Source organism: Panicum virgatum, chromosome 1N (assembly GCF_016808335.1).
Source record: "Panicum virgatum strain AP13 chromosome 1N, P.virgatum_v5, whole genome shotgun sequence".
NCBI classification, from domain to species: domain Eukaryota; kingdom Viridiplantae; phylum Streptophyta; class Magnoliopsida; order Poales; family Poaceae; genus Panicum; species Panicum virgatum.
The window spans coordinates 28,560,569-28,587,504 of record NC_053145.1 but is presented as its reverse complement, the minus strand read 5'-3'; the positions used below and the strand labels follow the sequence as shown (position 1 = coordinate 28,587,504).

Genomic DNA, 26,936 nt, shown 5'->3' with positions numbered 1-26,936 from the left:
CCTCGGCAACCATTTATTAAGGCAAAATTGACTTTTCAGACTCCCTTAGACCACAAATAAATATTTTATTAGCTGTGGTGTCCTGTGGCAAATTAACATGAAGAAGTGTGATTCAGCAAAGACAAAAATGAGCGGTGTCTTGCAACCAATATCACATTTCTTCTAGAGTGTCCCTAAGCAAAATTACCCTTAAACTTTTTTTTCTCCTCTCTAGGAGAAAGCATGCATGAAAAGAACTGTGAAGATCTATCTTTATATCCCGTCTACAAAGACGAGGGATCTGCTTGCATATAGCCGTTATTAAGTGCTTTTTTTTCTAAAAACGAATCAAGTCCATAGTTGTACAGTTAGTACTTTGTCAGGTATCGCCTCTAGAAGTTATGTAATTTGAACTACGTTACCCTCTTAACTCAAGTTGTACCGCATCTTAGTTGGGAGTGTAATGAGAAGGTGCGGACGTTCAAAGCATTTTGACAAAGAAAGGGGACTGGCTGGGTTGGCTCGACTAGCTTAAAACGAACGTGCAGTATCAATAGTGAACAACATTTGCATGCATCATTTTAAGTTGCCATGCCAGGTTGCCTCTAATTTGTTCTGACCTGTTGTCCGCCAAATCGTTGTTATCTCGCTGCCTACAAGTTCGGGACCAGATCTTACATTCAAACATCGAAATATCACCCGTATTTCGTGCCCATCCACAAACACCAGAATCCCGCCACATTTGTTATTTGAGGTTATTACAACACAAACAAGTGAACAACTAGTGATACTGCATGGCGGCGAAGATACCTGTTCTTGTGCTATATAACCAAAGTTACTACTATGTCTATACACGCTGGCACACAACAATCTCCACAAACTATCTTACCGGCGGAGTCATCTGAAGTTGCAAGGCATCTTTGGGGCTGTATTCTTTAATTGAATATTCAGCTTGCCACCTGAATGGCTGAATCTATACAGTTAACGGTGACCACCAATGGATCTACAACTCAACTGTACAGAGAGCTGCAGTCCTGAAATCAATGGGTGCATCGACAGGTGGATGTGTGGTGAGCACTCTCCATTTCTTTGTCCCAGGGTTGTACACCTGTAACTCCAGAGCCAGCTTCTTCTTCAGCTGCCTCCAAGGACCTGAGGCTTCGACAGGAACTTCTGCAGATCTGAGCATGTAAAGTTCCCCATTCATTGATACGAAACCGCAAGATTCAGTGTTTCGGATCCTCCTCCTCGTGGTAGCCTCTCTCAGCCACCTGTTTGAAGCAAAGGCATACCTGAACACAGCGATGTTCAAAGTATCAGTAACATATATGACTACAGATGGTAAAATAGCAGAGTATGAATCATGAATGGGACTGAAAACTAACAGCACAACTGTGAGCTTAAAAAAAAAGGTCAAACTCCTAATTACATGCTACAGCTCTTCACTCTTCAGCATTCACATCTTGTGATTTCCAAAAACATGAACAGCTTACATTAAGAACAAAACTGGTGAACATAAAGGACCAAAAGAAAATGATATGCTGCAGCAAACAACCAATCAGTTGCCTGTTCATATAATGCTATCAAAGAAAGATGTCATGTCATATACTTCACATGAATTCCCATGCTGTGTGTAAAACTTTAGTTCACAAGTTTCACCACAGCCACAGGTAATATAAATTTGCAGCAGAGGAACAATTCAGAACCCATGAGCTACAGTCACAGCATAGTCAAAGGAAACAAATATACGGTGACTCTTTACTATAAAATTGTATCATCCCTATGAACCACCCTCATCAACATATTGATGCCAATCCCGATTCCCAAAAGAAGATGTCCAATGTGGACATCATTCACCATAAAGTTTTGAGGTGGAAACAATAATTAGTTACCAAAAATAGTTCTGTCTAATGGGCAGCTTTCCTTAAATTACAGTCTCATACAAGAAACTAAATAGTTTTTATGTTCCAGCAATAGAAACAAGAGGTTAATAGCAACATTAGTTGTCCAGGTAGAATGCACAGAAAAGCTGCATGGTCTATCCGACCCGAATTAGGATCAACATTAGCAGCCAATATGTGGCATTGTGTTGTCTTGGAGACGTTATAAGGTCTACAATCTTTGCATTATGAAGCACTTTTGCATAAATCAATAATCATGCATGCCTTTTGTAGAACATAACAGTGAACTGCTCGAGACTCACTTTAGCTTGTTTTAGCAAACAATAATTTAGGTTTACATTTAAAGTAATATAATCAGTTCAGCTAATTTTTTTTTTCGAAAACGCAGGAGAACTGCGCTTCATTGTATTAGAGAGAAAAAAATAGTCCCCATACAAAGCTCATCTCTCATACGGGGACCAAATATGAGAGATGAGTTCAAAAGCACAAGACTAGCCTATGCAACAAAAAGGACCTGACCATAACCAAGACCTAGACATCTAGAGAGCGCCAGCCAAGCCCAGGCCTTGAAGCTTTTTAGCTCCGGCCAGGCACCACAGGTTATGCTCATCTTTGATTTCCCTCATGATGGAGGCGACCGAAGGGGCCATCCCCTCGAACACACAGGCATTCCTGTGTTTCCATATCATCCATGCACCCAAAATTATTAGGGAATTTACTCCTTTTTTATATTCCTTCTTCATCTTTTTCATCACTTTGCGCCACCACTCAACGAAGCTGTGATCCCGCTGCATGGGAATGCAATCACCAAGATTCAGAGGCGCTAGAAGATTAAACCAAACCTGTCTAGCAACCACACGAGGCCAACAAGTGCTACTCTGTCTCAATTTCTTGGTCACATAAAGGGCACTGATTAGGATGAGGCAGCCCTCTCTTTTCAAGATGATCAGCTGTCCAGCACCTATTGCCCAGCACCTATTGCGAATGGCCAACTAAAGAAAGACTTTACACTTATTTGGAGCCCAAGATTTCCAAAGACTTTTCCATGGCTCAAAGGTTATAGAACCCTGAAAATAAGCCCGGTATGCAGACTTAGAGGAGCAACATCCCCCAGATTCCAATCTCCAAACATGTCGATCCTCCATCTCATTTAACTCGAAGTCTTGGACACAATCCCATAGCTGCAAAAATTCCCTGATTACACTCCAAGTCAAACCGCCACGTATTTCAGTAACCCATTTGTTATTGGTCAAAGCATCTGCCACTGATTGTCTTCGAACTCTAGGAGGCACACATGCAAAGACAGCAGGTGCCAGGTTCTCCACTGAACAGCCATGCGGCCATTTATCTGACAAAAACAGCGTGTTATGTCCATTTCCTACCTCTGTGTTAACTGCGATGGTAAATGCTGGAAGGAATAAACTCAATTGATTCCTCCAAACCCTAGAAGGGTGGGTATATAGTATACAATACATGGGCCTCATAGATGGGCCTGGGACTCCTGTATGGGCCAACACACACATACTCCAACACCCCCCCCCCCCCCGTCTGAACTGCTGGCGCCGCGGAGTTCGAGACTTGACAAGAAACAAAGAAGTACACACAACCCCCCCCCCCCCCCCGGCAGCCTCAACTAGGCACAGGTGACGTTGAGGCTGGAGCGAAACTCAGAGAATGTCGAGGAGGGGAGACTCTTGGTGGAGATGTCAGCGAACTGGGAGGTGGTCGGAACATGGAGAACCCGAACATCTCCGACAGCCCATGTTATCTAGTCGTCCGACTAATCGCGATTAGTCGCGATTAGTCGGGCTTATCGGTCCGATGACCCCGATAAGGGACACCGAGTAGGTTTGGGCGACTAGTTTTCTAGTCGTCGACTAGTCGCGATTAGTCGCGCCGATCAGGTTGGAAAACGATCGGACTTGAGATTGTTTTGTGGGCTATTTGAGTTGTGGGCCTGGGCCGGTGACGGTTGGAAAGGTGGCTCATTAGATTTTTGGTATATAGAGGCTGAGACAGAGTTCTGGACAGTTCACAAATCATCTCTCACAAGTGAAAAATCGACCATCATTGTTGCCTTCATGCTTGCTTTTTATTAAGTAATATGCAGTACATATATCATATCGGTCCTGGGACACATAGGACGACTAGGCAGACGACTAGGACCGACTAGGCTCGACTAATCGGCATGATCGACGACTAATCGCGACTAGTCGTCTGATCGGTCCCATGGCGACTAGGTCCGACTAGACGATTTGAAAACATGGCCGATAGCAACCCGGTCACGAACAAAGTGCAAGTCGATCTCCACATGCTTCGTCCGCTGATGTTGAACCGGGTTTGTGGAGAGGTACACAGCGCTGACGTTGTCGTAGTAGACGAGAGTGCTCTTGACGAGCGGGCTGTGAAGCTCAGCCAAGAGCTGTCGGAGCCAGAATGCTTCCGCCACACCATTAGCGATAGCCCAGTACTCCGACTCTGCACTGGAGCGGGAGAACCGGCTGCCGTTTGGACGACCAGGAGACAAGGTTGCCACCGAGGAAAACGGCATAGCCGGAAGTGCTCCGACGAGTGTCCGGACACCCCGCCCAATCAGCGTCGATGTAGACGACGAGCTCAGCGGAGGAAGACGGGTGGAGGAGCAGGCCGTAGTCGATAGTGCCACGGACGTATCGGAGAAGGCGCTTCAAAGTATTGAGATGTGACTCCCGGAGGTCATGCATATGAAGGTAGACCTACTGAATAGCATATGTGAGATCCGGCCTGGTGAAAGTGAGGTACTGCAGAGCACCAGCAATACTCCAGTAAGTAGTAGGAGCCCATATCCGCAGACAGCTTCGCCTGAGTGTCGACAGGAGTTGAATAGGGATTGCAATCAGTCATCCCTGCCCGCTCCAGAATATCAAGAGTATACTGCCGCTGTTGAAGGAACATGCCAGAAGGACAATGCTTAACAGTGACACCCAAGAAGTGATGGAGCACACCAAGATCCTTCATAGCAAACTCTTGCTGCAGGGACATGATGATGCGCTGAAGCAAGAGCTGACTGGAAGCTGTGAGAATAATATCATCCACATAGAGGTGCAGATAGGCAGTCTCAGACCCATGGCGGTAGATGAACAAAGAAGTGTCCGACTTGACCTCCATGAACCCCAAAGTCAGCAAGAACATGGCAAACCGAGAGTACCATGCCCGAGGAGCCTGCTTCAGGCCGTAGAGACTTGTTGAGCCGGCAGACCATCTCAGGACGACTGGAATCCACAAAACCCGCTGGCTGACTACAGTAGACTGTCTCAGTCATGCCATGAAGAAAAGCATTCTTCACGTCCAGCTGGTGCACAAGCCAGGAGCGAGATAGAGCTAGCGAGAGGACTGTGTGAACTGTAGCAGGCTTCACCATTGATCTGAAAGTCTCATCATAGCCCACACCAGGCCGCTGGGTGAAACCCCGGAGAACCCAGCGAGCCTTGTAGCAATCCAGAGTACCATCAGCACGCCGCTTATGTGTCCAGATCCACTTGCCAGTGACCATGTTGCAACCAGACGGGCGTGGTACGAGATCCCACATCTGGTTGGCAAGAAGAGCCGCGTGCTCCTCTTCCCTCGCGCGACGCCAATGAGGATCCGCCAAGGCGTCACGGACGGAGGAGGGTACCGGAGAGATCCACTGATCTCCCGCGATGGCTGAGAGGGTCGCGGGCCGAAGAACGCCAGCCGCCCGCCGCGTCACCATGGGATAAAAGAATATGTCTAGGATCCCGATGGAGGACAGGCGGGTGGTACACCGCCGGCTCAGTGTGAGAGCGAGCCGGAGCACGATGCGACGGCTCCGTCGGACGGCGCTCGTAGACGCGCAAAGGAGTCGCGTAGCACGCGGGAACCACCGGGAGCAGAGCCGGAGGTCCTGGATCCGACGCAGGGGCCGGCACCACACAGCGCTGGTAGACCCGCACGGGCTGGGCGTACTGCGCGGGAGGTGCAGGAACCGGCCCCGCCAGAGCCGCGCCAGATGCGACTGACGGCGCCGGTGCCGCGCGTGGCGCAGCAGAGACCGTCGGAAGCGATGCCGGTGCACCAGGGAAACCTGCTGGACACGGACAAGCAGACAAAGGTGGCTGAACCACCGGGTCAGTCGGAAACATGGAGTCCAACTCGTGGTCGGGGTAGGTGTAGAGGAGGTGGAGAAAGGGAAATCCGACTCGTCAAACACGTGTCAGGGATAATGATCCGGCGAGAGGTGAGGTTAAAGCAGCGGTACCCCTTGTGGTCTGGGGAGTAACCAAGAAACACAGAACCAGTCGAACGAGGCGCCAACTTATGAGAAGCAGTGGCGGAGAGGTTAGGGTAACACGCACACCCGAAGACACGAAGGTGGTCATATCGAGGAGGGGTACCGAAAAGAGCGCAGTGCGGAGTGGGAGCAGGGGAAGGAAGGCGGTTAAGCAAGTAGGTGGCAGTGTGAAGGCTCTCTGCCCAGAAGCATGGAGGAAGAGAGGCCTGGAGCAGAAGGGTGCGCATGACATCATTAGTGGTGCGAATCATCCGCTCAGCCTTGCTGTGCTGAGGAAAAGTATACAGACAAGACATACACAGCTGAACACCTCGAGAGAGGAAGAAGGAACGAGAGGTGTTGTTATCGAACTCACGGCCATTATCGCACTGGACGGCCTTAATGGTGAGGCCGAACTAGGTGGACACCCAGGCAAAGAAGTGGAGGAGGGTGGGAAACGTCTCAGACTTAGTGCGAAAAGGAAAAGTCCAAGAAAAATGAGAAAAATCATCGACCACCACCAAATAGTACTTATAGCTAGAAATACTGAGTACAGGAGAGGTCCACAGGTCACAGTGAACAAGATCAAAAGCATGAGCTGCATGAGAAGTATAAAAAGAAAGTCTAACATGACGACCTAATTGGCACGCATGACAAATATGCTCATCAGGAGCCCTAGTACAAGGACATATGCACTACGACTGAGGTGAGCCAAAAAATCGCGGCCGGAATGACCAAGCCGGCGATGCCAAGTAATAGAAGATGAAGTCGCGGTGAATGCAGCTGACGAAGGGGAAGTCGAAGGTGGGGGAGCGGAAACAGGAAGATAGGGTGTAAAGGGGCCCCATGTTGTCATATTGTAGAAGTGGACGCCGGGAAGCCAAATCCTTCACAGTAAGACCAGAAGAGTCAAATTCGACAGAACATGAATTGTCAGCTGTAAATTGGCGAATGGAAAGAAAATTGTGGACCATGTTGGGAGCAACAAGAACATTGGAAAGACAAAAAGAACCAAGAGCAGTACCCACGAAGGTGATAGGAAGACAAGGCCCATCACCAACCATGATAGAAGAGGGGCAAGAAGGATTGGGGGGTGTCGGACAGAAGAAAGAATACCAGCATCAGGCATGGTGTGGAACGAAGCCCCCCCCCCCCCGAGTCAGCGATCCAGTCGGTACTGACTGGCCGTGTCAGCCCCATCGTACTGAAGGACTGTGCCAGAGCAGCCTGGTCCCATCCCCCAGACCAGGGCTAAGGCGGGCTGGGCTGCGCGGGTGGAGTTCAGGGCGGCATGAGCGGAGAGTGGCGCCCGTGAACATAACCGCTGGCTGGTGCTGAGGACGAGGAGCCCCTGGGCCCTGGAATGGCCACATCGAGTTGCGCCCTGAACATGGGTTGTTGATGGATGGCCAGGGCACACGAGCGGAGCAGGAGGTGTGGGTGTGCTCCGACGACCGGTACGACCACCACCCCCACCACGCCCCCCTCGCCGACGATGCCCCCCCCCCCACCCCCGCTTGGCCCGGGGGGAGGAGCACCAAGAAGAGAGGTGGCAGGCGGGGCGGAGGAGTAGCAACGGGCGCAGTGGAGGAGGCGGAGGAGGAGGCGACAGTGACGGTGAAGTCGACAATCGGCTGCCGGTCGGAGGTGTCGAAGAGGTAGTGCTCCGCCTCGGCGACCTGGCGAGCAAGAGCATCTGCCGCAGCATGCTCGCGCTCCCAAGCGAGTGCGGCCGCGCATACACACTCCTGGGCCGCCGCAACCTCAGTCTTGGTGGCGAGGAGGGCTGCGGCAAGGGCGTAGTCGGCCGTCGTGACCCCGGCGGGAAGGGGCTGCTTGCCCGCAGCAATGGTAGCGGCCCGTTGGGCATCCCAGAGGAGGAAGGGGCCACCTAGAGGAGGAGCGGCGCCAGCGTGGGGAAGGGGAGCGAACGCCCAGGCCGGCCGCGCCAAGCAGGGCAGTGGCGGTGGGCAAGGCGCCCGCGAGGGCCCGGCCGGCCGCTCCCGCGGTGGGCACGGCGGCGGCGGATCCACGACGGCGACGGCCAAGGCCGTCGCACCCGCGGCGGCGGCTTCCGGGGCCAGCCCGCCCTCCGCAGCGGCGCCCAGGCCTGGCGCGCCTGTGGCTACAGCGAGGGCTGTGGCGAGCCGCCAGGGGCCACGCGCGCCTACAGGAGCAGGGGCAGCAGCGGGAGGGGGGAGGCCGGAGGAGGAGAGGGGAGGCCATGGTGGCGGCGGCAGCAGGATGGGGGAAGAGAAGCTAACCCTAGTCTGATACCATGCTGGAAGGAATAAACTCAATTGATTCCTCCGAACCCTAGAAGGGTGGGTATATAGTATACAATACATGGGCCTCATAAATGGGCCTGGGCCTCCTGTATGGGCCGACACACACATACTCCAACAGTAAACAATGTTAGAGAGTTAGGATGGGAGGGAAGTTCAAGATCCGTCCAAGGTCGATTTGATCGGGTTTTCTTATGCCACTGCCATCTTGCCTGCAACGCCCATGCCATCATCTCTAAATTAGGAATTCCTAAACTGCCACCTAGATTAGTTCAGCTAATATTTAACCGGAACAGCTTCCTGTTGACCAAATTTTGATAGAGTAACTAAGAACACGATAAAAAAAGCAAGCCAATTGTTACCCTACCTAGCTCAACCTGCACCAGGTAAGATACCTGGAGCTCCCTCACACACACTCCCACAGCTAGAGGTAGAAGAGAAGCAGAGAACACAAACACACAAGTTGGTGCTTGATGTGACCATCAAGTCTTCAAATAATTATTTCAAAAATTTATGCACTGATTTAAATCTCAGCTGGTGATTCTTTGAAAATGCCTACTATCAAGCTTGGTTCATTTTTATTTGTTTTGAAGAACAATATGAAGGAAGAATTCGATATGCCATGGTCCAAGAAGTTAATTGTGGGAACTCATTTTCATAGCAAGCAGGAGACGAAAGTGCAAGCTAAGGAAAACCCAACTTCGGTTCCTTTGGTGAGCGGCAAGGTGATATGAACAATGGGGTTGTTTATGATATTTATTACCACTAATTTAACAAAGACCATATTTGTTGGGGCTAATCTGCGCAAAAGTATAATGGAAAAGACTTTCTTCTTCAAGTATGGTAAGACTTTGGTTTGGATCTAACAAGGAATTTGAAGTAGGAAGATTTGAACTCAATTCGGATTGCCATGTTACAGCTTTGCAAGCCCAGAGTAAATTGGTCATATCTCCTTCATATGAAATCCGTTTTTGCTGTATAAGTACTTGTTGGAAAGAGAATTTCAATATCTTTCGAATGGATCTGGCCCCACAGTTATATCTATTTTGTACGAGTTGTTCTCAAAACAAGTGTCGGGTCATGTTGAGTCCGTGTCTGTTTCAGGTCATGGTCAAGGCAGACTTGGGATTGAGGATGACCTGGGTGCCATATAGCCTAGGGCTGACGCCCATGTATCTTTAGATTGGATTTTCATTGTGTTTTTGGTCGTGCTGTCCTCCTAGGAACCCTAGAGGTGTTGCCTCTTCTACCGATTGTCTTGTCCTATCGAATTATACTGGATTCGGGCTGAACAGCAAGTTGCTGTTTGTTTTTCCGGAGGAATTAATTGCTGCTGATTGCACAAATGCACATTTTGAAGAGTTTGAGAATCACCTGCTGCATTACTTATTTTGTGCTAGAACTTATAATTCTATTGTACTCAAGGCTAGTACCGTGAAAGATTGGGACATATCTCGTGCATCGTAGGTGTGTCCTTATCAGTGCTGCTCAACTGAGCTGCAGCTGCTCTATTGTCTTCTATATATAAGCAAAGAGATCATGTACACAGTATGGTCAGCCATTACTCCTACCACTACTCTTCTACTGTTGCCATGCTGCAACTCTCTCTTTCCTACTCAACAAAACGCGCGCAAGTCAACCTTGGGAGGGAATATGATGTGGAGGAGCGTTAGTACCTCAACTTTTGGCATGAGCAATCACATGTCAGGGAACTGCAAGGTCTTCTCCAAGCTCAACACCGGTGTTGTCAGCACGGTGAACTTCGGCGACAACTCCGTCATTGACATCTGAGGCCATGGGAAAATCCTCTTCCACTGCAAGTCCAGCGAGCACAAGGCGCTAACAGACGTCTAATTCATCCCCGAGCTTCGCAGCAACATTATCAGCATCGGCCAGTGTTGGCCCAGACATGAGAATTGGTGGAAAGCCCGGAGGTCAGCTTGACCAAAGGGCCACTTGATTGAATCAAAACCACAATTCAGTTGCTTACAAGGGAGAGGGCTGCTGCTTATATAGGCAGAGCCTTCACCTACTCCTAACAAAAGCATAAAGCTTTAACACTTTAGCCAAAAGCACCTCATGATCAACTTGAGGGCCAAGGCAACACACACTGCAAAAATAAAATGCAGGAAATAGGATACAAGTGCTAGCTTAATCCTATCAATCTCCCCCTTAAGCCTAGCACTAAACTACCTTCTTCAGCCCAATCCTCTCCCTCATCTCCTGGAACTTGGCCTTGCCCAGAGACTTGGTGAGGATGTCAGCCAGCTGGTCAGCAGTGGGAATGTGGCTGGTCTTGATGCTCCCTTCCTCCAGACAGTCCCTGATGAAATGGAACTTAGTCTTGATGTGCTTGCTCCTGTCATGGAAGACGGGGTTCTTGGCCAGGGTGAGTGCAGACTTGTTGTCCACCCTCAACTCCACCACCTCCACTTCTCTGCCCAGGAGCTCCCCGAGCAGCCTTGCCAGCCAGAGTGCTTGTGTTGATGCAGTAGTGGCGGCAATGTACTCTGCTTCACAGCTTGACAAGGCCACCACCTTCTGTTTGACGGATTGCCAGCAGACCAAGCAGCTCCCGAGGAAGAACATGGTGCCGCTGGTGCTCTTGCTGGTGTCGACGTCGCCGGCCAAGTCGCTATAGCCAATGAAGCGCGCGGTGTTCGGAGCCTTCCCGTAGTGCAGCCCGTAGTCCAGCGTCCCGGCCACGTAGCGGAGCACGCGCTTGGCGGCCTGCTGATGCTCCACCGTGGGCCGCTACATGAATCGGCTCAGGTACCCGACGGCGAACGCCAGGTCCGGCCGAGTGTGCACCAGGTACCGCAAACTCCCCATGAGTCGCCGGTATAGAGTCGCGTCCACCTCCTCCGCGGTGCTCTCCCTGCTGAGCTTCAGCTTCTCCTCCATCCGGGTGGCCGCGGGATTGCAGCCCTGCATGTTCCCCAATTCGAGGATGCGCTGTGCGTAGTTGGATTGGCACAGCGTGATGCCCTTGGCATCCTGGCGGACCTCGACGCCGAGGTAGAAGAGGCCGAGATCGCTCATCTCGAAACGATCCTTCATGGCGACTTTGAATTACTCCACCTCCCTTCCATCTGCGCCGGTGATGATGAGGTCGTCGACGTAGACGCCGACCAGCAACAGATCCTCCCTGCTGCCGTGCCTGTACACCACCACCTCGTGTGCGCTCTGCTGGAACCCCATCTTCTTCAGCGTGATGTCCAGCTTCGCGTTCCAGGCACGCGGTGCTTGCCGAAGCCCGTACAGCACCTTCTTGAGGCGGTACACCTTCCCTTCTTCTCCGGCGACAGCGAAGCCGGGCATCTGGCGCATGTACACCTCCTCCTTGAGGTCGCCATTGAGGAAGGCGGACTTCACGTCCATGTGATGCACCTTCCACTCCTCCTGCGCCGCCAGCGCAAGGAGAACCCGGACCGATTCCATCCTTGCCACTGGCGCGAAAGCATCATCGAAGTCGATACCTTCTTGCTGCACAAAGCCGCGCGCCACCAGCCTCGCTTTGTGCTTGGTCACCACCCCCTTCTCATCCTTCTTGAGCTTGAAGACCCACTTCAGAGAGATCGGGCGGTGGCCGGCGGGGAGGTCCACGAGCTCTCAGGTCTTGTTCTTCTCAACAGCCTGGAGCTCCTGCTTCATCGCCGCCACCCACGCTGGATGGCCCCTGGCCTCCGCATGGTTGGTGGGCTCCCCGGCGTGAGTAAGGTGGAGCTGGGCGCAATGGCGGGGTGCCATGCCTGATGGCGAATCGTCCCCGACGATGTTTGTCACCGTGCGGTATCGCAGGGGCTCGGCGTCGTAGTAGGCGTCCAGCCAGTCCTCGTCATCCTCCAGCGGTGTAGGGTCGAGATGGCGGATTAAAGGGGGGTGAATAGTCCTTTCTAAAAATAATCGCGCTGGCTACCCGAAACTTATACGGAATTGAAACTATTCACTTAGCCAAGACTTCACCCCTATAACTATGACTCTAAGTCACCTCCAAAAAAATCCTACACAAAGCAAATGGAGTGCCAAGCTAGCAAGAACTCTCCTAGCAATTCTAATGCCAAGCCACACAAGCCTAAACACTAGTACTTCACAAACCGGGGGAGCTCCTACACAATTCTAATGAGCAACAGCACAAAGTCAAACCTAAGCTCACTAGATGCTCAAGGACAAGGATACACAATCCAAATCTAAGAGCTCAACTTGCTTAGCTACGCAATCTACGCAAGAGCAACTAATTAAGCTACACAAGCTAACTAGTTAAACTAGAGAGCAACTACACAAGCACAAGATATAGATGAATGTAAATACAAGGTTTGTGATTTGGAGAATATAAACCACCGAGAAGAGTAGACAAAATTGACACAGTGATTTTTATCCCGAGATTCACTTGGTTGCCACCAAGCTAATCCCCGTTGAGACAAGCTCCAAGGTTGCCGCCGATCCTCTTGCTAGTGGTGACTCTCAAGTCACACTCTCCCACGTGGAGTGCTCACACCGAGCTCTAGCGCATGATCCAGCCGAACCACTTGTTGCTCTTCACGTCTCGCTCAACTAGAGTTGCTCTTCGCGGCTCCCGCGGTGTGAAACACAATACCCCTCACAATCCCTTCTCCGGAGCGCCGCACAATCTTCTTGCGAGCTTCAACGGAGCCTCTTGCCACCAAGCCGTCTAGGAGGTGGCAACCTCCAAGAGTAATAAGCACACCGACTTGCAACACGATCACCTAGTGCCACTCGATGCAATCTCTCAAAGCAATCGCACTAGAATCGCTCTCTCACTCGATCGGATGATTACTATCAAGTTAGAGTGAGTAGAGGGCTCTCAAGCACTCTCACACATGGACACCAAGTCCCCAAGGTGCTCCGCGACCACAAATGGCCGGCCACACCCTCTATTTATAGAGGGAGGCCCCAAACTAGCCGTTATATTCAAAACCTGTGAAAACGGAGTTTTCACGGACTGTCCGCCTCACAAAAACCGGACTGTCCGCCATTCAAACCCAATGGCTAGATCTGCAATGATTATGTGTCAGAGTCGACCGTTAGAGCCCTTCGCGGACTGTCCGCTCCCTATTGGCGGATTATCCGCCGTTCAGACACTCCGAACACTCAGAGAGACAGCGTCTCTGGACAAACTTAAAGTTTGAGGGGCGGACCGTCTGCACCCTTCACATCGTGCAACCCACCAGAAGTGAAATCGTCTCTGGACAATTTCTCAACTGACCTGCGGACCGTCCGCACCCCAGGGGCGGACCGTCCGCCCTTCACTCTTAAATCCCACCAGATACCCAACACGTCTCTGGTCAATTTGTTAAGTGACCTGCAGAACGTCCGCTCCCCTTTGCCGGACAGTCCGCAGTCCAACCTTTCAGCCCAAGCCAGAGAAACCACCTCTCTAGATGATTTCTTTAAAACACCTGCGGACTGTCCGCACCCCAGGGGCGGACCGTCCGCAGTACGGCCTTCAAGCCCAAACAGAGCTGCAACCTCTCTGGACAAAAAAATGAATTATACTTGCGGACTGTCCGTCTTACCGGGCCAGACCGTCCGCCCGTAACTTCTTTTTCCCACAAGTTGATCAACATCAACTCCAACACCTTCTCCTTTGCAAATATGCCAACACCATTACGTGAACAACACCATGTGCATGTGTGTTAACATTTCACAAACATTTTCAAAGAATTTTCACTTGATCTCACCACGCCACTCGATCCTAACAACATCGCAATGTTAGATCGCTCAAGTGGCACTAGATGACCGATATGCAAACAAGTTTATCCCTCTTGGTAGTACGGCCATCTATCCTAAATCCGGTCATGCACTTCTCTACACAACATTTGACCGGTGAAATGAAATGCCCTACAAGTCATACCTTTGCCTTGCGCATTCCATTTCATCTTCCCAAATATTGATGCCACACAAGCACCAAACTCCATCAAACCTTTTAATCATCATCATGAGTCAACACTTGGCTTGATCTTTCTTGAATGATATGATCCACTACATATCATCACATGACCTCTTTGGTCCATCGATCTTGACCTTGCTCGCTCTTCACCGTTGCCTCGATCCATCGGCGCCAAATTTTGCCCAAGCTTCACCGCCTCGAGGTCCCTCGCTTCAAAGCCTTGACTTGCCCTTCTCCATTGCAACCGGTCCATCAAGCCAAGCCTTGTCTTGATCTTCTCCACTTTGGTCACATAACTCCATGTCATATCTCATATGCAATGAGCTCCTCCATCACATTATATGAGCATAGCATCAACCCTTAGCCATTTCTCCTCCATGGCACATGTTGCTCATACTAGTGTCTTTGTGTGGACTAATCTCCTGTGTATCTCAACATAAACACTTATTAGTCCACCTAAGTTGTCACTCAATTACCAAAGCCAAATAAGGGCCTTTCAAGCGGGCGTAGCCAGCTCGATTGGAGGGATTGAAGCAGAGGAACCCGCCGCTGGCGTGATCGGGGACGCCTGGAGCAGTGTATCCGCCGCCTCCTCTGCTCCGGCACTGCTTTCTCCCCAGGAGACAGAACAGAGGACGGCGAGCGCGGCGCAGCCGGAGTCGCGGCCAGGCCCGATGAAGGCGTGCGCGCTCCCCGGAGCCGAACTCCTCGACGCGCTCGACGACAAATTCCTCGTCCGCCGGAGCTTGCCCGCCGCCGGCCTTGATCCAGTCCCACCCGCGACTCTCGTCGAAGACGACGTCGCGCGAGACGCGCACGCGCTGCGTCTCGGGGTCGAGAACGCGGTACGCCTTGGCGCCATCAGCGTAGCCGATGAAGATGCCGGGGCAGCTGCGATCGTCCAGCTTCTTCAGATGCGACAGGTCCTTGATGTAGGCAACGCAGCCGAACGTGCGCAGGTGCTTCACTTGCGGCACCTTGCCGTGCCAGGCCTCGTAAGGCATCATGCCCTGCAGCGCCTTGGTCGGAGCCCTGTTCAGCAAGTGCACGGCGGTCACCACCGCTTCTCCCCAGAAGCGCGCCGGCAGGGCTCTCTGCTTCAGCAGAGCCCGCGCCATGGCGACCACGGTCTGGTTTCGGCGCTCCACAACGCCATTCTGCTACGGCAAATAGGGGGTGCTGTAGTGGCGCTGAATCCCCTCCTCCGCACAGTACGCCGTGAACTCACCGACGGTGAACTCCCGCCCGTTGTCCGTGCGCACCGTTCGCAGCTTCTTGCCGCTCTGCTTCTCCGCCACGGCCTGCAGATGCTTGATCGCGTCCGCAGCCATGTCCTTTGTCGTCAGGAGTGCCACCCACATGTACCGCGTAGCGTCATTGACCAGCAACAGGAAGTAGCGCCTGCCACCGGGAATCGCCGGCGTGATAGGGCCACACAAGTCGCCGTGGACGAGCTCCAATGGGTCCTGCGCGCCATACTGGGCCTCCGACGAGAACGGGGCGCGGCGGTGCTTGGTGATGACGCACGTGTCGCAGAACTAGGCGACGTGGTTGATCTCCAGCAACCCGCGCGCCATGCCGTGCTTGGACAGCCGGTGCAGAGCGTCGAAGTGGAGATGACTGTACCGCTCGTGCCAGCGCCAAGCTTCATCATCCTTGCGGGCGGCGAGGCACAGGGGCTTGGCCGTGTTGATGTCGAGGACGTAGAGGTGGTTGGCGCCACGCCGTACCTTGACGAGAAGGCGCCGCGCCGTACCTTGACGAGAAGGCGCCAGCGGTGATCCCAGATCCTCAGGACGCCGTGCTCGATCAACACCTTGGATCCTCCATCAAGACGCCCCAGGCTCATGATCGAATTGCGCAGCGCCGAGATGTAGTACACCCCGTGGAGCACCCTGTGCTCGCCGGTCTTGGCCTCGAAGATGATGGAGCCGACACCGTGAATCTCCACCTTTGACTCATCGCCAAACCTCACCGTGCCTCTGGACGATGTGTCCAGGTCAGTGAACAGCTCGCGACGGCCAGTCATGTGGTGAGTTGCACCGGTGTCCTGGTACAACCCATCAAGCTTCTCGCCGCCACCGGTCTCACTGTGCAGGAAAGCGTTCGCCTTGGGCTCGTCGATGGCGAGGTTGGTCGACTTGGCGAAAAAGGTCGAAGCTTGCCCTTCGCCGCCGTCCGCATTGAGTTCCGGGAACCCGCACGCGAGGAACAGCGCGTGGTCTTCATCAACCTCCTCCATGTGCGCCGCACCACCACAATCGTGACGAGGTTGGGGGCAATCGCGTGCCCAGTGGCCGGCGCGATTGTAGTTGAGGCAGAGGTCGTTGCGATTCTGCCGCCGATCGCCTCCAGTTCCCCCCTTTTCCCCACCTCGATCCGCGCTGCCGCCTTGATCGCCGCCCTTGGCCTTGTTCTTGCCACCACGGGGGCGACGCCGGCGATCACCATCCCTCGACGACCCAGCGCCCTCCTCCTCCTCGAAGGCCCGCCACTGCTCGGCGGGGTACAGTAGCTTGCCGCCGCCTCCGTCTCCGGCGCATGATCGCGATCCTAGACCACCTTGAGAGGCCCGGTGACGCCCTCGATGGTGAGCTCGTCGAGGTCGAGGAGGGTCTCGATGGAGATGACCAGCTGCTCGAACTTCGTCCAGGTCAGTGTCCCCGTTGATCGCCATCTGCTCCTTCAGATTGGTGAGGCGGAGGGCAAAGTCCTCGACTTGCTCCCCCAGCCCAAAGGTGAGACCTTCCCACTCATCTCGGAGCCGCTGCAGAGTGGCGCGCTGGACGCGCTCACCGCCGACGTGCCTCGTCGCGATTGCCTCCCAGGCATGCTTCGCCGTGGGCTTGTTGGCGATGGACGCCCCCACCTCCGGTGGAACGGCGGCGCAGAGGGCCTCCAAGGCACGCCGATCCTCGTCGTAGTCCACATCGCCGTAGCGGACCGCATCCCAAAGTCCCCGCGCCTGGAGCTTCACCTTCATCAGAAGGCTCCAGTCGTGGTAGTTGGCGGGCGTGAGTTGCGGCCACCCGCCGCCGGGGTCGCGGTACACCTGCACGATTGGAGAGCGCCCGCGACGACCGCGACAACGCTCTGGCGACGGCGAGACGCGACGACGGCGCTCCAGGCTGGGCGATCCTACAGACTCCTCCGCCTCCAGCTTCACCTCATTGCGCAGCGTCGCCGCCGCAGCAACCGCGGCCTTGGCCGCCTCTGCTGCCTGCGCGGCCGCCACTGCTGCCTCTGCAGCCATAGCCTCCGCGGCTGCCAAGCGCTCCTCCAGGGTCGCTGAACCCTCAACGCTGGCACGCTTGCCGCTGGGAGACTGGGGCTTCTTCCCCTTGGCTGCATCGGCAGCATGCCGAGCACGCTCGCTGGAGGTGGAGATGGTGGTGGCGGCTGGGTGGAACTCCTAAAACCCTAGGCTCTAGATACCAATTGTTGGCCAAGACATGAGAATTGGTGGAAAGCCCGGAGGTCAGCTTGACCAAAGGGCCGCTTGATTGAATCAAAACCACAATTCAGTTGCTTACAAGGGAGAGGGCTGCTGCTTATATAGGCAGAGCCTTCACCTACTCCTAACAAAAGCATAAAGCTTTAACACTTTAGCCAAAAGCACCTCATGATCAACTTGAGGGCCAAGGCAACACACACTGCAAAAATAAAATGCAGGAAATAAGATACAAGTGCTAGCTTAATCCTATCAGCCAGTAAGACGAGTGAGGCTGCCAGGTGCTGATCGACGAAGGCATCCTCCGCATCCACGACCGCAAGTGCAAGCTGCTCGCCAAGGTGGAGCGTACCAAGAGCTAGCTCTACATACTAGAGTTGCGCGTCGCGCAACCGGTGTGCCTAGTAGCAAGGCAAAACGACAAGGCGTGGTGCTGGCATGCCCGCTACAGTCACCTGAGCTTTGAAGCTTTGGTAAGCATGGTGTGGAAGGACATGTTGCATGAGTTCCCGGTTGATTGAGCATGTCAGAGGGAGCTCTGCGACAGCTGCCTTGCCGGCAAGCAGCAATGAACCCCGTTCCCTAAGAAGGCAAACTTCCGCGTTGGGAACCTCCTTGAGCTCGTCCACGGAGATCTGTGTGGGCCAATCATGCCGGCAACACATGGTGGGCAGCGCTACTTCCTGCTCCTGGTAGATGACTGCACCCGCTACATGTGGTTGCACATGCTGACGAGCAAGGACGAGGTGCCAGTGGTGATCAAGAGGTCCAACGCGCAGGTGGAGACGGAGATAGGGAAGATGCCGCGCATACTACGTACAAGCCGCAGCGGCGAGTTCAACTCGATTGAATTCGGCCTCTACTGCGTGGAACAAGGTATTGAGTGCCATCTCGCGACACCATACCACAACAGAATGGTGTCGTGGAGAGGCAGAACCAAAAGGTCGTCCGAATGGCTCGAAGCATGCTCAAGGCGAAGAGTGTGCTGGCGTTCTGGGGCGAGGTAGTGCGCACGGCGGTGTTCATCTTGAACCGCTCACCCACGAAGTGCCTGACGGGGATAATGCCATTCAAGGCATAGCACGGGCGGAAACCCAAAGTCTACTTCCTGCGCACCTTCAGCTGCACCGAGCATGTGAAGAAGACGAAGCCGCACCTCTCCAAGCCAAGAGCACTCCGATGGTGTTCCTAGGCTACGAGGTAGTGAGCAAGGCCAACCGACTGTTCAATTCACGGGCGCAAGTCGTAGTCTTTGGGGACGTGGTGTTCAACAGGGCGTCATGCTAGTATTGGGAGTCAGGCGAAGGGGAAGTGATGTTGGGTGGCATGAACAGCTCCACCATCGAGTACACGCAGTACTCCGATGCTGGGGAGCTAGCACAAGGCGAAGGAGGGGCGCAGAGTCCAGGAGGGGCATCCCCTGTTTCCCCGACACGACCGCAATCCCTTGCAAAAGTGGACACAATCGTTCCGCCAAGCTCGCTAGCAGGGAACCACTTCATGTCCCCTCAGCCGGTGGTGCCCCTCACATCGACACCAGCTACGATGGCGAGCCCCTTTGATTCCATGCAGTGGACGACTTCGTTGGTGACGCAAGGCCACCTAGGTAGGTGGATCGCATGTTCTACGACCTCGAGTTGCATCTGGGCAGCACAGAGGAACCACCCATCTTCGCGGCGGCGGAGTAGAAGTGCTGGCAGATCACGATGTTGGAGATGGCAACAATTGAGGAAAATGAGACCAGGGAGCTCGTTGATCTGCTGATTTGGTGCTGCCCAATCGGATTGAAGTGGGTCTCACAAAAGGCTACGTGCAGCGTGAAGGGATCGATTTTGAAGAGGTGTTCCTGCGTCTAGTGGATGGAATCCGTGCAGCTACTGCTCGCTTTGGCGGCGGTGAAGGGCTGGGATGTTCATCATCTCAACGTGAAGTCCGCATTCCTCAACGGGGAGCTCGCCGACGAGGTGTATGTGCAATAGCCCCCTGGCTTCACCATCGTCGGCCAGGAGCATAGGGTGCTCCGCCTGCGCCAGGCTCTATACAGGCTGCGGCAGGCGCCGCGGGCTTGGAACACAAAGCTCGACGCCAGCCTCGTATCGCTCGGCTTCACCAAGTGCGCCATTGAGCACGCCCTCTACGCGCAGCGGTCGCAGGGAGGACTGGTGATTGTCCGTGTGTATGTGGACGATCTGATCATCACCGAAGAGCGGGAAGAAGACAGAGGAGTTCAAGCGGGAGATGAAGCGGTTATTTCGCATGAGCGACCTTGGCCTGCTCACCTACTACCTGGGTATAGAGGTGGAGTTGAGCAAAGGGGCAACCACATTGCGCCAAAGCTCCTACGCGAAGAAGCTCCTAGAGCGGAGCGGTCTGAGCAGCTGCAAGCCGTTTCAGATGCCCATGGAAGAGAAGCTCAAGCTCTCAAAGGAGAGCACGACGGCGAAGGTGCATGTGATGCAGTACTGTAGCATCATCGGCGGGTTGCGCTACCTCACGTACTCTCAGCCGGACATTAGGTTCGCAGTTGGCTACCTAGGCCGATTCATGGAGGATCCACGTGAGGACCACTCCACCGCCATCAAGAATCTCCTTCGCTACGTGGCTGGGACCATCGCCTACAGCATCATCTACCCATGGCGTAGAGAAGGGAGGCTAGAGCTGATTAGGTTCGGCAATAGCGACATGGCTGGGGACGTCGATGAGCGAAAGAGCCTGACTAGAGTGTTGTTCGTCCTCGATGGCTGCCCCATCTCCTGGCAGTCGCAGAAGAAAAGGGTGGTCGCGTTGTCAACTTGCGAGGCAGAGCACATTGTAGCAGCGACAGCGTGTTGCCAAGGAGTAGGGCTGGGCAAGCTGTTGCAAGAGCTGACAGGAGAAGCTCTGCACTCCTATCCTCATGGTGGACAACAAGTCCGCCATAGCTTTGACAAAGAACCCTATCCTCCACGACAGAAGCAAACACATTGACACCAAGTATCATTCATTTGTGATTGCGTCGATGGAGGACAGGTCAAGCTCGAATATGTCGACATTGCTCGACAGCTCGGGGACATCCTCACCAAGCCTCTTGGGTGCGTACGACTCATAGACTTGAGGACCAAGATTGGCGTTGAGGAGATCAAGCAAGAGCAGCATAACTAGGGCAAGATTTGTTAGTCAATTGTCCTGCTCTTGCTTCCCTTTTGGTCACGCTTTGCCATTGACTGGCACTAGTTGCATATGCTGACTAGCAGCAGTAGCTAAGTAATAGTAGTAAACAAGTTGCAGCATGGCAACAGTAGTAGTAGGAGAGTTGCAGCATGACAGCAGTAGTAGTAGAAGAGTTGCATCATGGCAACAGTAGAAGAGTAGTGGTAGAAGTAATGGCTGACCATACTGTGTACATGATCTCTTTGCTTATATATAGATGGCAGTAGAGCAGCTGCAACTCAGTTGAGTAGCACCAACTTGTGTGTGTTTGTATTCTCTGCTCTCCTTCTACCTCTAGCTGTGAGAGTGTGTATGTGTGAGGGAGCTCCGGGTAACTTACCTAGTGCAGGTTGAGCTAGGTAGGCTAACACCAATGTGTTCTTAAGTAGGATAGGAAATAACTCAACCATAGCAAAAAAAAATCCATACACTACAGGTTCAAAACAAAATCATCCTAGTAACTCAGCACACATAAAAAGCTTAACCATGGGCAGCTATGTGAAAATAAAAGCACATATTAGTTAAGTGACTTAACCAACATGGACCTTTTGCAATTCGAACATTGATCCAGGGGAAGATCCTAGACCAGTACTTGGTATATTCCTCACCAACTAGTCCGTTAAGTGGCATCTTAAAAACATATTGGACAATCATCTAATTCATCAATCAGACCTTTTTGCACATATTAAGTTATTCAGGTCTTTAAGCATGCCATATTTTAGTCCAAATCATCTGTACCAATATAGGAAGCATTAGTTTATTAGTTGGTTTCTTTTCCACATCCAATGATAAACTGACGTTAATGTACACCGGTTGACCCTAGTGAATTAGTGTATACAGGTCAATTCAACCCATCCAATTCACAGCATGTCTACATCTAATCATAGATTTTGAATCCTGCCTTCCCCGACAATTCTATGATATTAATGTGTCCCTTAGTCACCATAACAAACCTATAATCAAGAGCATGTACCACTACTGTATCCTCCATCACCTCACCTGATTAAAATCCTGCATTGCACATGCATGTTTACTAGTCAACACAAATGCAAAAGTATTTGCAATTTCGCATCATTTGAAGTGTGCCATGAGCACATTTACTATTTACATTCTGGCATTAGATGATCACTCTCACAATGGAGATAAGGGCATACAGAACTTTAAATGCTCCCATTCATGCCACAGTTATTGTTTGCTCAATGGGCACAAATGTATGCAGTGGAGATTTTGGCAGCATATAAAAGGTAAATGTTCTGAATCAATTAGCATCCTACTGGTAAATTAATTCACCAGTGCACCACATACAAGTGTGCAGTTGTTACTAGTGTCACTTACATTTCTTTACATTTGAGCTAACTATATAAAAAAAAAGGGCATACCCAGTGCAAAAGCTCCGACACAAGATGAGGACTTGTGAAGGGAATTCCTAGACAGCCATACCCTTGCAAAATTCCTACTCCCTACCCTTATAAAAAACAGAGGCTGTTCAAATCCAGCACCCCCATGCCACAAGTGGAGAGTCTCTACTCTGTACCACTGTGCCGCGTCTGAGCTAACTATGCAAATTGAAAAATAGTTGCAACTAAAAGATAATCATAACAATCTTAATATCCATAATCTTGCAAAACAAGCAAATCCAGCTCAAGATTGTAGTGAAATATCTTCAGAGCAGCATCAGCAGCAGAGATAACACTAAACTGTAAATGCAATAAACAGGTAAAAGGATGGTACAAACTATCGCTTCCCATAAAAAATAAGAACTTAATATGTAGTTATAACATCTAATGTACTGCTTGACATCTTCAGGTGCACCACCTTTATGATTCACTATATGAGTCCTACATTTTCGGATAAGCTTTGCTTAACTATTCAGACCATAAAGCCATACAAAAATAGACTACTTTGGATTTTGGAATGGAACAAAATCTAGGCACCACTTCGGCAGTTGTGAAACTACCCTCACAGTTGTCATATAAACTACCCTAGGTTACATCTAGTTCAGTTTTGCTTTGGATAGATTTACACGGTTTTATTTTTTTAACTAGATGTTCACAAGTAAAGATATAGAAAGACAACTCGTTTACATCAACTTGATTTCATGGAAGCGGCTAACTTCGACAGCAACAAACTCAATCCAGAATTCATTCATCAACATGCCTTCTTTGCTCTCTACCAAACCCAAACTGACATATCATAATTAAACAAACTAGAACACTATATATGACAGCAATTACGACACAGAAAATCAAGAATATCTTTTGGATATGCCCTCAGAACCAAGGAGCACTTTCTCCTCATGAGAGTATGAGACTAACTTCAATGACATAAGGAGTACAATAAACATGTAAATCACAATGTGCCTTATGCCCGGCGAAGCGACCACAGTATTACTTTTTTAAAAGCAAACTTTATTCACCTATAACATGTGTTTTGGGAACATGGTAGAATAAGCACAGCTTTGATGATCTTGTCATGATGCACCTGATTGTCACACAAACTGATACACTATTTATTCCTTGCACATAGCTTAACCTATATCAGCAATGCCCAAAAACAAGGGAAAAACAACTGAATAGACATGTTGTTCTCTAAAGTATAAAATAGGACAAGGATGAGATGATGTTGATTCAATGGCACCTAAAAATTACGTTAGGGAAAATCGCTGCTTTGTCACGCTGCAAAATTTGAATTTAAAACTCAACTTATAAGTGGAGAAACAGAAAAAAGAAATTTTCACTAGGGGGTAAGTTAAAAAGAAATTTTACGTTAGGGGAAATGCGTGGAGCAAATAGTTTGGGAGAGTAAATGGAGCCAGAATTTTGCTCCCAGTGTGAAGCAGACAAGGTGGATTGTTTGGGGGTAGTAAAATGGAATTCTTCCTTTACATTCATAGATAAAGAAAGCTTCATGAGACACTACTGTGAAAAATAGTGAATCATGATGCTATTTTCAGTGTATGGGTTAGCTTGCACTTGACAGAGTAAATAACAGAACTATTTTTAATTCAGATATATGATTTTTTTTAAGTTCACTATCCATTAGGGTTGTCATTCTCTCCAATCAAATGAACTGAAATGATGCATGAAAGCAGGGCAACAACATAACTTTACTGCAATTCAGTAAATAGAAATAATGAAACCATCCTAAAAATTGAGCTAGTATTCAAACTAGATACCTAGTACAATCTGACTTCTAGTATTTGAAGTTTTAAACAGAAGTGACTGAGTCAATGGATTTGGATGTTCAAGCTTTGTAGGTTGAATGTCATGTGGCTTCCTTTTTTGTAGATGTGCCAATGCATTAACAAGTAGTATCTTGTGAGAACAAAATGCAAAACAGATAAGAAGATATGATATCCTATGAAGAGTATTCAGTATAACAGGTGAGCTGATGATAAATCCAAGTTCTTTGGTTGTAAGTATCTTGCCATTGCAAACAGCAGAAAGTTTCAGATGACAAAATATTAGCTTCTGAAATGTTATGACACAGTCCCACATGATCATCTTTCATGACAAGCATTATGATAACAGCAACCTACGAAAGACTATATATACTTTGCATGCAATCAACAGAGTCCACATATTCTTCCATCAAATGTTCATAGCCATTTGTATTTAAAGGAGTATAATAGAACTTGGCATAATGATTTCTCCATAAGATCTCAGTAACATAACAGGAGAATAAGAGAGTAAGTCTCAGTGTAAGAACCAGCCCCCGTGTGCATAACAGGAAGTATCACAAAATCATAAATGTATTAATTTTTAGACGTCATGCACTAGTTTGTCAATAGATTTGGTAATAACATCATCAAATGCAGAATGATGCTCAGCAAATATGGATGACACCTAAATTATCCAAAATGAAATGCTGCTCCATGCTAATCCTTTAATTCCCCACGCGCACACTTCATACGATTATTGTGCAACTTTGATAACTAAACAATGAGGTATACATGTTGAACTCCACAGTAATGAGTAATTGTGTGGATGTGGATCTGATAACTAGACTGAAGCATGGCAACCAGACAGGGATATGTTCAATATGCAACTACACGAAAAATAGAGGAAACTACCAAATTTGCCACCTCTTAGCCAAGCCAAATTTTGGCTGGAGGCCTAGGATTTGGCCAACTTTGGCCACCAAAATGAACTAAGGTGACCAAAAGAGAAAGCTACCAAGCCGAAATTTGGCACCCAACAAAATGGTGGCAAAAATTGGTGCGCCAAATTTGGCTTGGTTAGCTTGGGCACACTTCGACACAAGACCAAACACACCCTAGCTTACCAAGCAATTGTTCCAACTTGGATTATAGAACAAAAGGACTGTAAAATCAGATCACTGAATTGAAACAAATAAGCAGACATGGGGAGCTGTATGTAAGGAAAGGTTCGCCAATAACAAGAAATTGTTCAAAATTTTAAGTAACAGATGGTACTGTGAATTTAGCAACTAAACTGAAGAACTGCAACAAATAGGAACGTGGTCGCTATGGAACTGCGAGTAAGAATGAAATCTAGGTTACCAACCAAACATTCAAACTTGATATTAGGATTTAGGAACAACGCTGTAAAAAACAAACAATCAAATAAAAGGGATCAAGCAAATAGGAATATCTATACTAGAAAGAACAATCAGTTTTGAAAGCAAATTCAAGACAATTTGACAGACCTGAAGATATCATTGCCGTCAAGCATGAACACCTCGGTAATCCTTCCATCATCCGTAGATAAAGCTGCAACGGGTCCGAGCCGCCTTCTTTCCCCTTCCTCCCACATGTCTCCGATCTCCCTCCACTTCCCGCTCCAGAGTCCGAGCGCCACCGCATTCCGGCAGTACACATCAGTTGGCACCACTCCCCCGAGTGTGGTGTACTCGTCGTAGCCACCCATCACCCAGAACTCATCCTCACCACCGTCCCCAGCACCGTGAGCCACAAACCCCACGCACCCAGCCCGATGACGGGGCATCGATGCGGCACCGCACCATGCGCGAGCTGTGGCATCATACCACTCGGTGCTGTCGGTGCGGCTGCCGTTGGAGGGAAACATGGGGTGTCGGGAACCGCCACCAGCGACAATGACCACGCCACCGCTGGGTGCGGGGGCACACGCGAAGCTCCCGCGCGGGATTTGCATGTCGGGGAGGCGCTCCCAGTAGTGTCGGGAGTGGGCGAGATCGAGCCGGTAGGCCGCGGCGGAGGGAGAGGGGTGCCCAAGGGGGTAGCTGCGGGCGTCGAAGCACGAACCGCCGAGGACGTAGAGGTGGCGGCCGACGGAGAGGGCGGCGAAGTTGGCGAGGCCGTAGAGCTGCGGCGAGCAGGGGAGCGGCGGGAGGGGCCACCAGGCGGTGGGGGCGGCGGGGTCGAGAAGGATCGGCGAGGCGAGGGAGGGGTCCGTGGGGAAGAGGCAGAGGAGGTGTCGGCGCGGGAGGCGGAGGCTGCGGCGGAGCGGGAGCAGCGAAGCCGCGGAGAGGAGCAGGCGCCACGCGCGGGAGGTGGCGCGGAGGCGGGACTGGTCGGGGAAGGTGAGCAGGCAGAGGATGACGGCCGCGACGTCGTCCGGGAGCCCTGGGATCAGCGACGCCGCCGGCACCGCCGAGCTCGTGCGCAGGGCTAGGGTTCCGGCGACGCGGCCAGCGCCGGAGGAGGACGACGAGGCCATTCCGGTCGCCTCGTCAGAATCGACTCGAGTCGAGAAGAGAGTCAAGAGACAGGCCCGAAGTTAAATTAAGGCACTGTTTAGATCCAAAACTCGGGGCTTTTACATTTTTACCATTATAACGAATTGCACTCATCAAATTATCACTATTACGATGTCACCTACATCTATACCATAAGAGAGAAGTTTGACTTACAAATTTACCACATTTGAGGATGTGGCAGCCACGAGACCGGTCCACGCTGGCGCTGAATCAGCAAGCACCGACGTCGTTCGGCCCTCGTTACTGTGCG

At 51.1% G+C, this 26,936-nt stretch overlaps 1 protein-coding gene across 1 annotated transcript; it reads right to left on the bottom strand.

Moving 5' to 3' along the window:
• Positions 1 to 603: 603 nt before the first annotated feature.
• LOC120655566 (F-box/kelch-repeat protein OR23-like) lies at positions 604 to 26,721 on the bottom strand. Its single transcript, XM_039933454.1, has 2 exons — positions 25,655 to 26,721; positions 604 to 1,271 (listed from the first exon to the last, which is right to left on the bottom strand). The coding sequence occupies exons 1-2, from the start codon at positions 26,644 to 26,646 to the stop codon at positions 983 to 985; spliced, it is 1,281 nt and encodes a 426-aa protein (XP_039789388.1). The 5' UTR covers positions 26,647 to 26,721; the 3' UTR covers positions 604 to 982.
• Between the last annotated feature and the right edge of the window lie 215 nt (positions 26,722 to 26,936).

Excerpts from the sequence above, each read along its gene's own strand:
- LOC120655566 (XM_039933454.1), bottom strand. The coding sequence starts at position 26,646 with ATGGCCTCGTCGTCCTCCTCCGGCGCTGGCCGCGTCGCCGGAACCCTA. Across the intron at positions 1,272-25,654 it reads GACGGCAATGATATCTTCAG|GTATGCCTTTGCTTCAAACA; the intron begins GTCTGTCAAATT and ends CGCTGTGTTCAG.